We start from the raw sequence: 14,654 nt of genomic DNA, 5'->3' as shown, positions 1-14,654 counted from the left end.
TCAACCAAATGCTGGCCAATAGCAGAGTCCAAGGCTACGGAAGGAGGGAGACTACCAGATCCTACCCTCCCCTGTCTGATTTTAGATGGAACGTGCTGGTTTATACGAGTTAGCAAATGCAACGATGTTCGCCCGACATACCTAGCGTCGCACTGGCATTTAAATTGATAAACAATATTACTTATTTGGGTGTAAAGCAAACCACCTCTGCGAAAAGAAGGAAAAGCAGGTCTCGTAGTATATATCAAACGCAAGGAAACAGAGTAGAAGCACTTATAAACCCTTCTATCAATCTGTTTCGACAATTTAATACTCTTGTCTCCAATCCACAGTAATTTTACATAAACCGGGCACTTCGCAGGTCCAAACTTTTGGGGAATTTAAAATCAGCAACCTTCTTGTCAATACAGTCTTCAATAAGGTCTTAAGGATAACCATTATTGATAAATATTTATTTGATCTTATCGTTCGGAGTCTAATCTATTAGGTGAACATATCATGAGAGCTCCATGTACCAGCGTACTAATTAAGCCGAACTTACGTGATTTGGGTACAAAGGACGACCAGTTCACATATAAGCCAGTAAACGTAGGCTTCCTATAAATGGTAGTGAGAAAGTCCCCTCTTGAACGTTCAACAATATATATATATATATATATATATATATATATATATATATATATATATATATATATATATATATATATATATTTTACACAGTGGTCACCACTTATCAAGGCCCGGAAGCCACTCAGGGATAAGGGTTATATATATATACGTATAGTGAGAGAGAGAGAGAGAGAGAGAGAGAGAGAGAGAGAGAGAGAGAGAGAGAGAGAGATCATAAGTTATCATTCCAAAACTAGATGCATTTAATTCACATTGGATCTGTTCGAAATGTTGTTCGAAATGTTTTTCTCCGTGTATGTTGTATTTAATTATTAGAGGAGGGAAATATAGATACTGCAGTAAGTGTTTTTTTTTATTTGTGTTTTTACAGACTTTACGTATCTTCATTTCCTCTTGTCTTTTTTCTTCTCTCAATCCCTTTTTTATTTCATATAAAAAAAATTTCCAATGGTTTTCTGAGGAACATACATTGTCTTTGAGGAGTTATTTAGTGGTCTTTCGCTATTCAACGAAACACCCGTCGGGCGTAATTAATAAAAAAATGAACAAAATCTTATAAATGTGAATTAAATATATCTTTTGCTTTAAGAATAACTAATGATATACATGCTCTGAAAGCAAAATGCACTTTTATTGGGCTTAATATTTGTTATAATTCGAAATATTATTTATCTATATCTATATACATATAAAAGTGAACGTGTATGTGTGTGTGTGTCTGTGTGTGTGTACATTTCCCTACGCAATAACTCTGTCAATTTTTAGTTTACTGACTCAAAATACTGAGATTTGGGAAAATCGATGTGATCAGTTTTTGGGCAGAAATTTGGTGATTAAGGGGTCAAAGTTCAACGATTTGACTTTTGAGAACTCTACACAACTCCTCCTACAATTTTGGGTCTAAACACTTGAAATTTTAGATATGGATTCCTTGGACATGGATCTAACTTAATAACTTGATTTGAGCCCAAAACAATAAATGTTAAGGGGTCATAATAAGGGTCGAAGTTAAAAAAAATTTACCTCTGCGGTCTCTTACAAATTACTCAGACAATTATTGGTCTAAATATTTGAAATTTTACATAAAAGGTATTCAGAGATAGGGCAAGCTTTTTCATCAGTTTAGGTCGAAAATTTTTAGTTACGAATATATAAATGTATGTATCTATGTATGTATGTTTGCATGTCTGCCTTAAATTTTCAATAGAGGCAACGGATTTTATTAAGATCAATATCGTTTTAAAGTTCGACCTTTCATACGACAAATATAAAAAAATGGCTAAAAATAATATCTTCCTCTTCAACTAGGCACTTTTCTACAGGAGGGGGGTAACTTTTTTCGCCGATATTTTTTTAAGTTATCCTCTCCTTTAGATTGTCTAGCCTTAATTTTAAAAAAATGTCGTTTCCAGTTTGGCAGTGGTCGTAACAGCATAAACGTTAGGTTTTACCCGGTTCTTTTCCTCCTTTGCGGTACGGGTTCGAGCCTGCCTTCGTACTACCACTTTTTTTGCTCAACAAACACATCAAAACACCCGGGCAACGCTGGGCTTAAATGCTAGTATATATATATATATATATATATATATATATATATATATATATATATATATATATAACAGTTTATATATACATATATATATATATATGTAATCAGTTTATATATACATATATATATGTATGTAATCAGTTTATATATGCATATATGAATATATATGTATATAATCAATTTATATATACATATATATATATAATTAGTTTATATATACATATATGTATGTAATCAGTTTATATATATAATCATTTTATATATATATATAATCATTTTATATATACATATATATATATAATCAGTTTATATATATATAATCAGTTTATATCTGTATTTCTATAAAAGTGAACGTGTGTGTGTGTGTGTGTGTGTGTGTGTGTACATTTCCCTACGCAATAAACCTCTAAATTTTTAGTCTACAGACTTGAAATTTTATATACAGGGTAGTGAGATTTGGGGAAATCGATGTGATCGGTTTTCGGCCAGAAATTTCGCTGTTAAAGGGTCAAAGTTCAACGATTTGACCTTTGATAACTCTACCAAACTCCTCCGACAATTTTGGGTATAAACACTTGAAATTTTAGACATTGGTTCCTTGAACATGGATCCAACTTAATAACTTGATTTGAGTCCAAAACAATAAATGTTAAGGGGGGCATAATAGGGGTCAAAGTTTAAAAAAATTACTGTTTTTTTTTGTTTTGTTTTTGCTCAGCATACACCTTCAAACACTCGGACAACGCCGGGCACCCATTCTTAGTATATCTATAAAAGTGAACGTGTCTGTCTCTGTGTGGCTGTGTGTGTGTCTGTGTGTGTGTGTGTGTACATTTCCCTACGCAATAACTCTGTCAATTTAAAATCTACAGACTCGAAATTTGATATACAGGGTACTGAGATTTGGGAAAATCGACATGATCTGTTTTCGGCCAGAAATTTGGCGATTAAGGAGTCAAAGTTCAACGATTTAACCTTTGAGAACTCTACCAAACTCCTCCTACAATTTTGGGTCTAATCACTTGAAATTTTAGATATACGTTCAATGGACATAGATCTAACTTAATAACTTGATTTGAGCCCAAAACAATACATTTTAAGGGGTCATAATAAGGGTCGAAGTTAAAAAAATTGACCGCTTTTTTTTTTTTTTTTTTGCTTAACATACACCTCCAAATACCCGAGCAACGCTGGACACCCATGCTAGTATATCTATAAAAGTGAACGTGTCTGTGTGTCTGTCTGGGTACATTTCCCTGCGTAATAACTCTGTCAATTTTGAGTCTACAGACTCAAAATTTGGTATACACGTTACTGAGATTTGGAAAAATCTATGTGAATGGGTTTCGGCCAGAAATTTGGCTGTTAAGGTGTCAAAGTTAAACGATTTGACCTTTGAGAACTCTACACAACTCCTCCGACAATTTTGGGTCTAAACAATTGAAATTTTAGATGTAGGTTCCTTGGACATGGATCTAACTTAATAACTTGATTTGAATCCAAAACAATAAATGTTAAGGGGTCATAATAGGTGTCAAATTTTTAAAAATTATCCCTTTTTTTAATAGCTCAGCAGCTAGTATATCTATAAAAGTGAATGTGTCTGTGTATCTGTGTGTGTCTCTGTGTGTGCGTGTGTGTGTATCTGTATGTGTGTGTATCTGTGTGTGTGTGTATCTGTGTGTGTGTGTATTTCCCTACGCAATAACTTTGTAAATTTTAAGTCTACAGGCTCGAAAATTGATATACGGGATACTGAGATTTGGGAAAATCTATGTGATCGGTTTTCGGCCAGAAATTTGAGTTAAGGGATCAAAGTTCAACGATTTGACTTTTGAGAAATCTACACAACTCCTCCGACAACTTGGGTATAAACACTTGAAATTTTAGATAGAGGTTGCTTTGACATGGATCTAACTTAATAACTTGGATTGAGCCCAAAAAAATAAATTTTAAAGGGTCATAATAGGGGTCAAATTTTAAAAAAATTGACCTTTACGGTCTCTACCAAATTTCTCAGACAATTTCTGATCTAAACATTTAAATTTTACATAAAGGGTATTCAGAGATAGAGCAAGCTTTTTCATCAGTTTGGGTCGAAAATTTTTAGTTACTAATATATAAATGTATGTATGTGTGTATGTTTGCATGTCTGCCTTAAACTTTCAATAAAGGCGACGGATTTTACCAAGATCAGTATGGTTTTAAACTTCCACCTTTCATACGTCAAATATAAAAAAAATGGCTAAAAACAATATCTTCATCTTCAACTAGGCACTTTTCTACAGGGGGGGTCGCTTTTTTCGCCGATAGTTTTGAAAGTTATCCTCTCCTTTCGATTGTCTAGCCTAAATGTTAACATAAGTCACTTCCGGTTTGGCAGTGTTCGTAACCGCAAAGACGTAAGTTTTTTCCCCCTTTCTTTTCCTCCTTCGTGGTACGGGTTCGACCCTGCCTTCCTACTGCCATTCTTTTTTTTTTTGCTCAACATACACATCCAAACACCCGGGCAACGCTGGGCTGAAATGCTAGTATATATATATATATATATATATATATATATATATATATATATATATATATATATATATATATATATATATATATATGAATAACAAATTCTGAATGATTAAAGTGAACTTACTTTTACAAGACTGACATTCTGATATGTTTTTCATTCCAGGGCAAGGAACGGTTCTACAAATCTCAGACGCATCAGTGAAAATAAAATCATCTGAAATAGAATTTCAAAGAGTATTATTTTTACAATGATTTTTATTACATTTATACATATATATTAGCAGTGTTACCAGGCGTTTTTTAATAAAAAAAATCCCATCTCTCTACTGACTCTCTATCCTCTCTCTAACTCTTTTTCTCTTCCACCAAGCCCATTCCTTTCTAGCTTGACATACACACACAGACAATTGCCCTTTATATAAAAGATATTTCAACTAATGAATGGGCATTTTGTTCTAAATTTATACAAAATAGCACTGAAAAATCGCCTCATCTGATGTCACCTGGCCAAGTCGACCCTCAAATAATTAATCTTTTAGCTGGACATACAAACACATACACACACAGACAACAGTCTTTTATATATGAGATGAAGCAAGTATGTGTATGTAATTATGCATATGTATCAAATCATTTTCACATGTTTGTTAAACAGTTGACCTAAAGGTCAAAATAATTCAATATTTGGAACTAACATCTTCAGTCCAATGTCCCTGTTAATGTCAGACGTTCTTGAACCAGTTTTGCAATTAATTATTTAAATTTTTTAAAATTAAGTAAAAATAACAATAAATTTTCTGGCAGTTTTATTCTTCCTTTTTCCGGTTTAATATTTTCTATCCTTAGCCGACTGAATAATTTATTTAAAATAATTGAATATTTTTCACAACCAATAAAAAAATATGAATGAAAATATGACAAAAAAAAAAAATGCAAGATTTTTTTTTTAGTCAAATCATTTGAATTTTTTTTTATTATCAAAAATGGAATTTTTATGTTTTTTTTATTTTAAACTATTTTAAATCAATGCTGAAAAGTAAAACAGATTTTTAATTTTGTATCCTTACACTGATTTCATAAACAGTTCAACTCCATACATCAAGAAAATGAAATTAAATTAACAACAAAAGCAACATTTACGTTTCTGAATTTTTTAGATGAGGATTCGTTATTCGTATTAAGTGGATTCTTGGGACTACTGTTCTCATCTCCAGTATCATTTTCACGACGTTTACATCGATGTAAGCTTCGAGCTTCTTTAAGTGTATTTGTTCGAACTTAGGAACATTTCTGTCGAACTCGGGAAGCTGCATGGAATTTCGAACATAATTCACGATGCAGTGATTAGATTACTTCGAAGAATTCAGTTGTAAAGGGATATTCTCCTGAAGGTTGAAGGTTCAATCAGCAGTTTAGGCGAACGATAAAAGCAATTATAAAATTGTCTGATGGAACGAGAGCGTGCTATCGCCGTAGATTAACTAACTGAACAATTCAAACAATACGAAAAACATGTAAGAAATTCTACTTTTCTTCTTTCTAAGATGCATGGTATTTTATCAGTCATAATATCTGTTCCTCCACTCTAGTTGTCCTAATATTTAAGATGTCAGAGGTGATAAATAATTAATTCAATCAAGTTCATATTAAAATTTGAAATCTAAGAGATGATACCTTATTTCTTCAATTTACTTCATATAAAAATTTGAAATATAAGAGAAAGATACGATATTTCTTCAATCTAGTTAATGTTTAAGTAAGAGATGATACATGATTTCTTCAATTTAGTTCATATTACTATTTTAAATGTAAGAGATGATACATGCTTCCTTACAATCTAGTTCATATAAATATTTTAAATGTAAGAGATGATACCTGATTTATTCAATCGACTTCATATACATATTTGAAATAGAGATGATACACGATTTCTTCAATCTAGTTCATATAACTATTTGAAATATAAGAAATGATATACGATTTCTTTAACCTAGTTTATATAAATATTTAAAATGTAAGATGATACACGATTATTTTTATCTAGTTATTATCAATATTTGAAATGTAAGAGATGATACATGATTTATTCAATTAATTCATATTAATATTTTAAATGTAAGAGATAATAAACGATTTCTTCAATCTAGTTCATATTAATATTAGAAATGTAAGAGATGATAAACGATTTATTCAATCTTGTTCATATTAATATTAGAAATGTAAGAGATGATAAACGATTTATTCAATCTAGTTCACATCAATATTTGAAATGTAAGAGATGATAAACGATTTATTCAATCTAGTTCATATTAATATTTGAAATGTAAGAGATGATATACGATTTATTCAATCTAGTTCATATTAATATTTTAAATGTAAGAGATGATATACGATTTATTCAATCTAGTTCATATTAATATTAGAAATGTAAGAGATGATAAACGATTTCTTCAATCTAGTTCATATTAATATTAGAAATGTAAGAGATGATATACGATTTATTCAATCTAGTTCATATTAATATTTTAAATGTAAGAGATGATAAACGATTCCTTCAATCTAGTTCATATTAATATTAGAAATGTAAGAGATAATAAACGATTTATTCAATCTAGTTCATATTAATATTAGAAATGTAAGAGATGATATACGATTTATTCAATCTAGTTCATATTAATATTAGAAATGTAAGAGATGATAAACGATTTCTTCAATCTAATTCATATTAATATTTGCAATGTAAGAGATGATAAACGACTACTTCAATCTAGTTCATATTAATATTACAAATGTAAGAGATGATATACGATTTCTTCAATCTTGTTCATATTAATATTAGAAATGTAAGAGATGATATACGATTTCTTCAATCTAGTTCATATCAATATTAGAAATGTAAGAGATGATATACAATTTCTTCAATCTTGTTCATATTAATATTAGAAATGTAAGAGATGATATACGATTTCTTCAATCTTGTTCACATTAATATTAGAAATGTAAGAGATGATATACGATTTCTTCAATCTTGTTCATATTAATATTTGAAATGTAAGAGATGATATACGATTTCTTCAATCTAGTTCATATCAATATTAGAAATGTAAGAGATGATATACGATTTCTTCAATCTAGTTCATATTAATATTTAAAATGTAAGAGATGATACACGATTTCTTCAATCTAGTTCATATTAATATTAGAAATGTAAGAGATGATATACGATTTCTTCAATCTAGTTCATATTAATATTAGAAATGTAAGAGATGATATACGATTTCTTCAATCTAGTTCATATTAATATTTGAAATGTAAGAGATGATACACGATTTCTTCAATCTAGTTCATATTAATATTAGAAATGTAAGAGATGATATACGATTTCTTCAATCTAGTTCACATCAATATTTGAAATGTAAGAGATGATATACGACTTCTTCAATCTAGTTCATATTAATATTACAAATGTAAGAGATGATATACGATTTATTCAATCTAGTTCATATCAATATTAGAAATGTAAGAGATGATACACGATTTCTTCAATCTAGTTCATATTAATATTAGAAATGTAAGAGATGATAAACGATTTATTCAATCTAGTTCATATTAATATTTGAAATGTAAGAGATGATACACGATTTCTTCAATCTAGTTCATATTAATATTAGAAATGTAAGAGATGATACACGATTTCTTCAATCTAGTTCATATCAATATTAGAAATGTAAGAGATGATATACGATTTATTCAATATAGTTCATATCAATATTTAAAATGTAAGAGATGATATACGATTTATTCAATCTAGTTCACATCAATATTTGAAATGTAAGAGATGATATACGATTTCTTCAATCTTGTTCACATCAATATTTGAAATGTAAGAGATGATAAACGATTTATTCAATCTAGTTCACATCAATATTAGAAATGTAAGAGATGATATACGATTTCTTCAATCTTGTTCACATCAATATTTGAAATGTAAGAGATGATATACGATTTATTCAATCTAGTTCACATCAATATTAGAAATGTAAGAGATGATATACGATTTCTTCAATCTTGTTCACATCAATATTTGAAATGTAAGAGATGATATACGATTTATTCAATCTAGTTCACATCAATATTTAAAATGTAAGAGATGATATACGATTTCTTCAATCTTGTTCACATCGATATTTGAAATGTAAGAGATGATAAACGATTTATTCAATCTAGTTCACATCAATATTAGAAATGTAAGAGATGATATACGATTTCTTCAATCTTGTTCACATCAATATTTGAAATGTAAGAGATGATATACGATTTCTTCAATCTTGTTCACTTCAATATTTGAAATGTAAGAGACAATATACGATTTATTCAATCTTGTTCACATCAATATCTGAAATGTAAGAGATGATATACGATTTCTTCAATCTTGTTCACATCAATATTTGAAATGTAAGAGATGATATACGATTTATTCAATCTTGTTCACATCAATATTTGAAATGTAAGAGATGATATACGATTTCTTCAATCTTGTTCACATCAATATTTGAAATGTAAGAGATGATATACGATTTATTCAATCTTGTTCACATCAATATTTGAAATGTAAGAGATGATATACGATTTCTTCAATCTTGTTCACATCAATATTTGAAATGTAAGAGATGATATACGATTTCTTCAATCTAGTTCATATCAATATTTGAAATGTAAGAGATGATAAACGATTTATTCAATCTAGTTCACATCAATATTAGAAATGTAAGAGATGATATACGATTTCTTCAATCTTGTTCACATCAATATTTGAAATGTAAGAGATGATATACGATTTCTTCAATCTTGTTCACTTCAATATTTGAAATGTAAGAGACAATATACGATTTATTCAATCTTGTTCACATCAATATTTGAAATGTAAGAGATGATATACGATTTCTTCAATCTTGTTCACATCAATATTTGAAATGTAAGAGATGATATACGATTTCTTCAATCTTGTTCACTTCAATATTTGAAATGTAAGAGACAATATACGATTTATTCAATCTTGTTCACATCAATATTTGAAATGTAAGAGATGATATACGATTTCTTCAATCTTGTTCACTTCAATATTTGAAATGTAAGAGACAATATACGATTTATTCAATCTTGTTCACATCAATATTTGAAATGTAAGAGATGATATACGATTTCTTCAATCTTGTTCACATCAATATTTGAAATGTAAGAGATGATATACGATTTAATCAATCTTGTTCACATCAATATTTGAAATGTAAGAGATGATATACGATTTCTTCAATCTTGTTCACATCAATATTTGAAATGTAAGAGATGATATACGATTTATTCAATCTTGTTCACATCAATATTTGAAATGTAAGAGATGATATACGATTTCTTCAATCTTGTTCACATCAATATTTGAAATGTAAGAGATGATATACGATTTATTCAATCTTGTTCACATCAATATTTGAAATGTAAGAGATGATATACGATTTCTTCAATCTTGTTCACATCAATATTTGAAATGTAAGAGATGATATACGATTTCTTCAATCTAGTTCATATCAATATTTGAAATGTAAGAGATGATATACGATTTATTCAATCTAGTTCATATCAATATTTGAAATGTAAGAGATGATATACGATTTATTCAATCTAGTTCATATCAATATTTGAAATGTAAGAGATGATATACGATTTCTTCAATCTTGTTCACTTCAATATTTGAAATGTAAGAGATAATATACGATTTATTCAATCTTGTTCACATCAATATTTGAAATGTAAGAGATGATATACGATTTATTCAATCTAGTTCACATCAATATGTGAAATGTAAGAGATGATATACGATTTCTTCAATCTTGTTCACATCAATATTTGAAATGTAAGAGATGATATACGATTTCTTCAATCTTGTTCACATCAATATTTGAAATGTAAGAGATAATATACGATTTCTTCAATCTTGTTCACATCAATATTTGAAATGTAAGAGATGATATACGATTTCTTCAATCTTGTTCACATCAATATTTGAAATGTAAGAGATGATATACGATTTATTCAATCTTGTTCACATCAATATTTGAAATGTAAGAGATGATATACGATTTCTTCAATCTTGTTCACATCAATATTTGAAATGTAAGAGATAATATACGATTTATTCAATCTTGTTCACATCAATATTTGAAATGTAAGAGATGATATACGATTTATTCAATCTAGTTCACATCAATATTTGAAATGTAAGAGATAATATACGATTTCTTCAATCTTGTTCACATCAATATTTGAAATGTAAGAGATGATATACGATTTCTTCAATCTTGTTCACATCAATATTTGAAATTTCAGAGAGGATACACGATTTCTTCAATCTAGTTCATATCAATATTTGAAATGTAAGAGATGATATACGATTTCTTCAATCTAGTTCATATCAATATTTGAAATGTAAGAGATGATATACGATTTCTTCAATTTTTTCACATCAATATTTGAAATGTAAGAGATGATACACGATTTCTTCAATCTAGTTCACATCAATATTTGAAATGTAAGAGATGATATACGATTTCTTCAATCTAGTTCATATCAATATTTGAAATGTAAGAGATGATATACGATTTCTTCAATCTAGTTCATATCAATATTTGAAATGTAAGAGATGATATACGATTTATTCAATCTAGTTCATATCAATATTTGAAATGTAAGAGATGATATACGATTTATTCAATCTAGTTCATATCAATATTTGAAATGTAAGAGATGATATACGATTTCTTCAATCTTGTTCACTTCAATATTTGAAATGTAAGAGATAATATACGATTTATTCAATCTTGTTCACATCAATATTTGAAATGTAAGAGATGATATACGATTTATTCAATCTAGTTCACATCAATATGTGAAATGTAAGAGATGATATACGATTTCTTCAATCTTGTTCACATCAATATTTGAAATGTAAGAGATGATATACGATTTCTTCAATCTTGTTCACATCAATATTTGAAATGTAAGAGATAATATACGATTTCTTCAATCTTGTTCACATCAATATTTGAAATGTAAGAGATGATATACGATTTCTTCAATCTTGTTCACATCAATATTTGAAATGTAAGAGATGATATACGATTTATTCAATCTTGTTCACATCAATATTTGAAATGTAAGAGATGATATACGATTTCTTCAATCTTGTTCACATCAATATTTGAAATGTAAGAGATAATATACGATTTATTCAATCTTGTTCACATCAATATTTGAAATGTAAGAGATGATATACGATTTATTCAATCTAGTTCACATCAATATTTGAAATGTAAGAGATAATATACGATTTCTTCAATCTTGTTCACATCAATATTTGAAATGTAAGAGATGATATACGATTTCTTCAATCTTGTTCACATCAATATTTGAAATTTCAGAGAGGATACACGATTTCTTCAATCTAGTTCATATCAATATTTGAAATGTAAGAGATGATATACGATTTCTTCAATCTAGTTCATATCAATATTTGAAATGTAAGAGATGATATACGATTTCTTCAATTTTTTCACATCAATATTTGAAATGTAAGAGATGATACACGATTTCTTCAATCTAGTTCACATCAATATTAGAAATGTAAGAGATGATATACGATTTCTTCAATCTAGTTCATATCAATATTTGAAATGTAAGAGATGGTATACGATTTCTTCAATCTAGTTCATATCAATATTTCAAAGGTAAGAGATAATATACGATTTCTTCAATCTAGTTCATATCAATATTTGAAATGTAAGAGATGATATACGATTTCTTCAATCTAGTTCATATCAATATTTGAAATGTAAGAGATGATACACGATTTCTTCAATCTAGTTGACATCAATATTAGAAATGTAAGAGATGATATACGATTTCTTCAATCTAGTTCATATCAATATTTGAAATGTAAGAGATGATATACGATTTCTTCAATCTTGTTCACATCAATATTTGAAATGTAAGAGATGATATACGATTTCTTCAATCTTGTTCACTTCAATATTTGAAATGTAAGAGACAATATACGATTTATTCAATCTTGTTCACATCAATATTTGAAATGTAAGAGATGATATACGATTTATTCAATCTTGTTCACATCAATATTTGAAATGTAAGAGATGATATACGATTTCTTCAATCTTGTTCACATCAATATTTGAAATGTAAGAGATGATATACGATTTCTTCAATCTAGTTCATATCAATATTTGAAATGTAAGAGATGATATACGATTTATTCAATCTAGTTCATATCAATATTTGAAATGTAAGAGATGATATACGATTTATTCAATCTAGTTCATATCAATATTTGAAATGTAAGAGATGATATACGATTTCTTCAATCTTGTTCACATCAATATTTGAAATGTAAGAGATAATATACGATTTATTCAATCTTGTTCACATCAATATTTGAAATGTAAGAGATGATATACGATTTATTCAATCTAGTTCACATCAATATTTGAAATGTAAGAGATGATATACGATTTCTTCAATCTTGTTTACATCAATATTTGAAATGTAAGAGATGATATACGATTTCTTCAATCTTGTTCACATCAATATTTGAAATGTAAGAGATAATATACGATTTATTCAATCTTGTTCACATCAATATTTGAAATGTAAGAGATGATATACGATTTATTCAATCTAGTTCACATCAATATTTGAAATGTAAGAGATGATATACGATTTATTCAATCTTGTTCACATCAATATTTGGAATGTAAGAGATGATATACGATTTCTTCAATCTTGTTCACATCAATATTTGAAATGTAAGAGATGATATACGATTTCTTCAATCTTGTTCACATCAATATATGAAATTTCAGAGAGGATACACGATTTCTTCAATCTAGTTCATATCAATATTTGAAATGTAAGAGATGATATACGATTTCTTCAATCTAGTTCATATCAATATTTGAAATGTAAGAGATGATATACGATTTCTTCAATTTTTTCACATCAATATTTGAAATGTAAGAGATGATACACGATTTCTTCAATCTAGTTCACATCAATATTAGAAATGTAAGAGATGATATACGATTTCTTCAATCTAGTTCATATCAATATTTGAAATGTAAGAGATGATATACGATTTCTTCAATCTAGTTCATATCAATATTTCAAAGGTAAGAGATGATATACGATTTCTTCAATCTAGTTCATATCAATATTTGAAATGTAAGAGATGATATACGATTTCTTCAATCTAGTTCATATCAATATTTCAAAGGTAAGAGATGATATACGATTTCTTCAATCTTGTTCATATCAATATTTGAAATGTAAGAGATGATATACGATTTCTTCAATCTAGTTCATATCAATATTTGAAATGTAAGAGATGATATACGATTTCTTCAATCTAGTTCACATCAATATTTGAAATGTAAGAGATGATATACGATTTATTCAATCTAGTTCATATCAATATTTGAAATGTAAGAGATGATATACGATTTCTTCAATCTAGTTCATATCAATATTTGAAATGTAAGAGATGATATACGATTTCTTCAATCTAGTTCATATCAATATTTCAAAGGTAAGAGATGATATACGATTTCTTCAATCTTGTTCATATCAATATTTGAAATGTAAGAGATGATATACGATTTCTTCAATCTAGTTCACATCAATATTTGAAATGTAAGAGATGATACACGATTTCTTCAATCTAGTTCACATCAATATTAGAAATGTAAGAGATGATATACGATTTCTTCAATCTAGTTCATATCAATATTTGAAATGTAAGAGATGATATACGATTTCTTCAATCTAGTTCATATCAATATTTGAAATGTAAGAGATGATATACGATTTCTTCAATCTAGTTCATATCAAT

The 14,654-nt window shown here is 28.2% G+C and overlaps 1 protein-coding gene across 2 annotated transcripts in view; it reads right to left on the bottom strand.

The window, feature by feature from the left end:
* Positions 1-14,654, bottom strand: part of LOC145266452 (uncharacterized) — a 582,076-nt gene that overhangs the window by 248,555 nt on the left and 318,867 nt on the right. For both annotated transcript variants that reach the window (XM_080122128.1, XM_080122127.1), the window contains exon 21: positions 4,824-4,913. In XM_080122128.1, the coding sequence (XP_079978254.1) occupies positions 4,824-4,913 (90 nt within the window). The remainder of the gene's footprint in view (positions 1-4,823; positions 4,914-14,654) is intronic.

Source organism: Euprymna scolopes, chromosome 41 (assembly GCF_053919585.1).
Source record: "Euprymna scolopes isolate OS-2025 chromosome 41, ASM5391958v1, whole genome shotgun sequence".
Classification (NCBI taxonomy): Eukaryota; Metazoa; Mollusca; class Cephalopoda; order Sepiida; family Sepiolidae; genus Euprymna; species Euprymna scolopes.
This window is presented reverse-complemented; position numbering and strand designations above follow the sequence as displayed.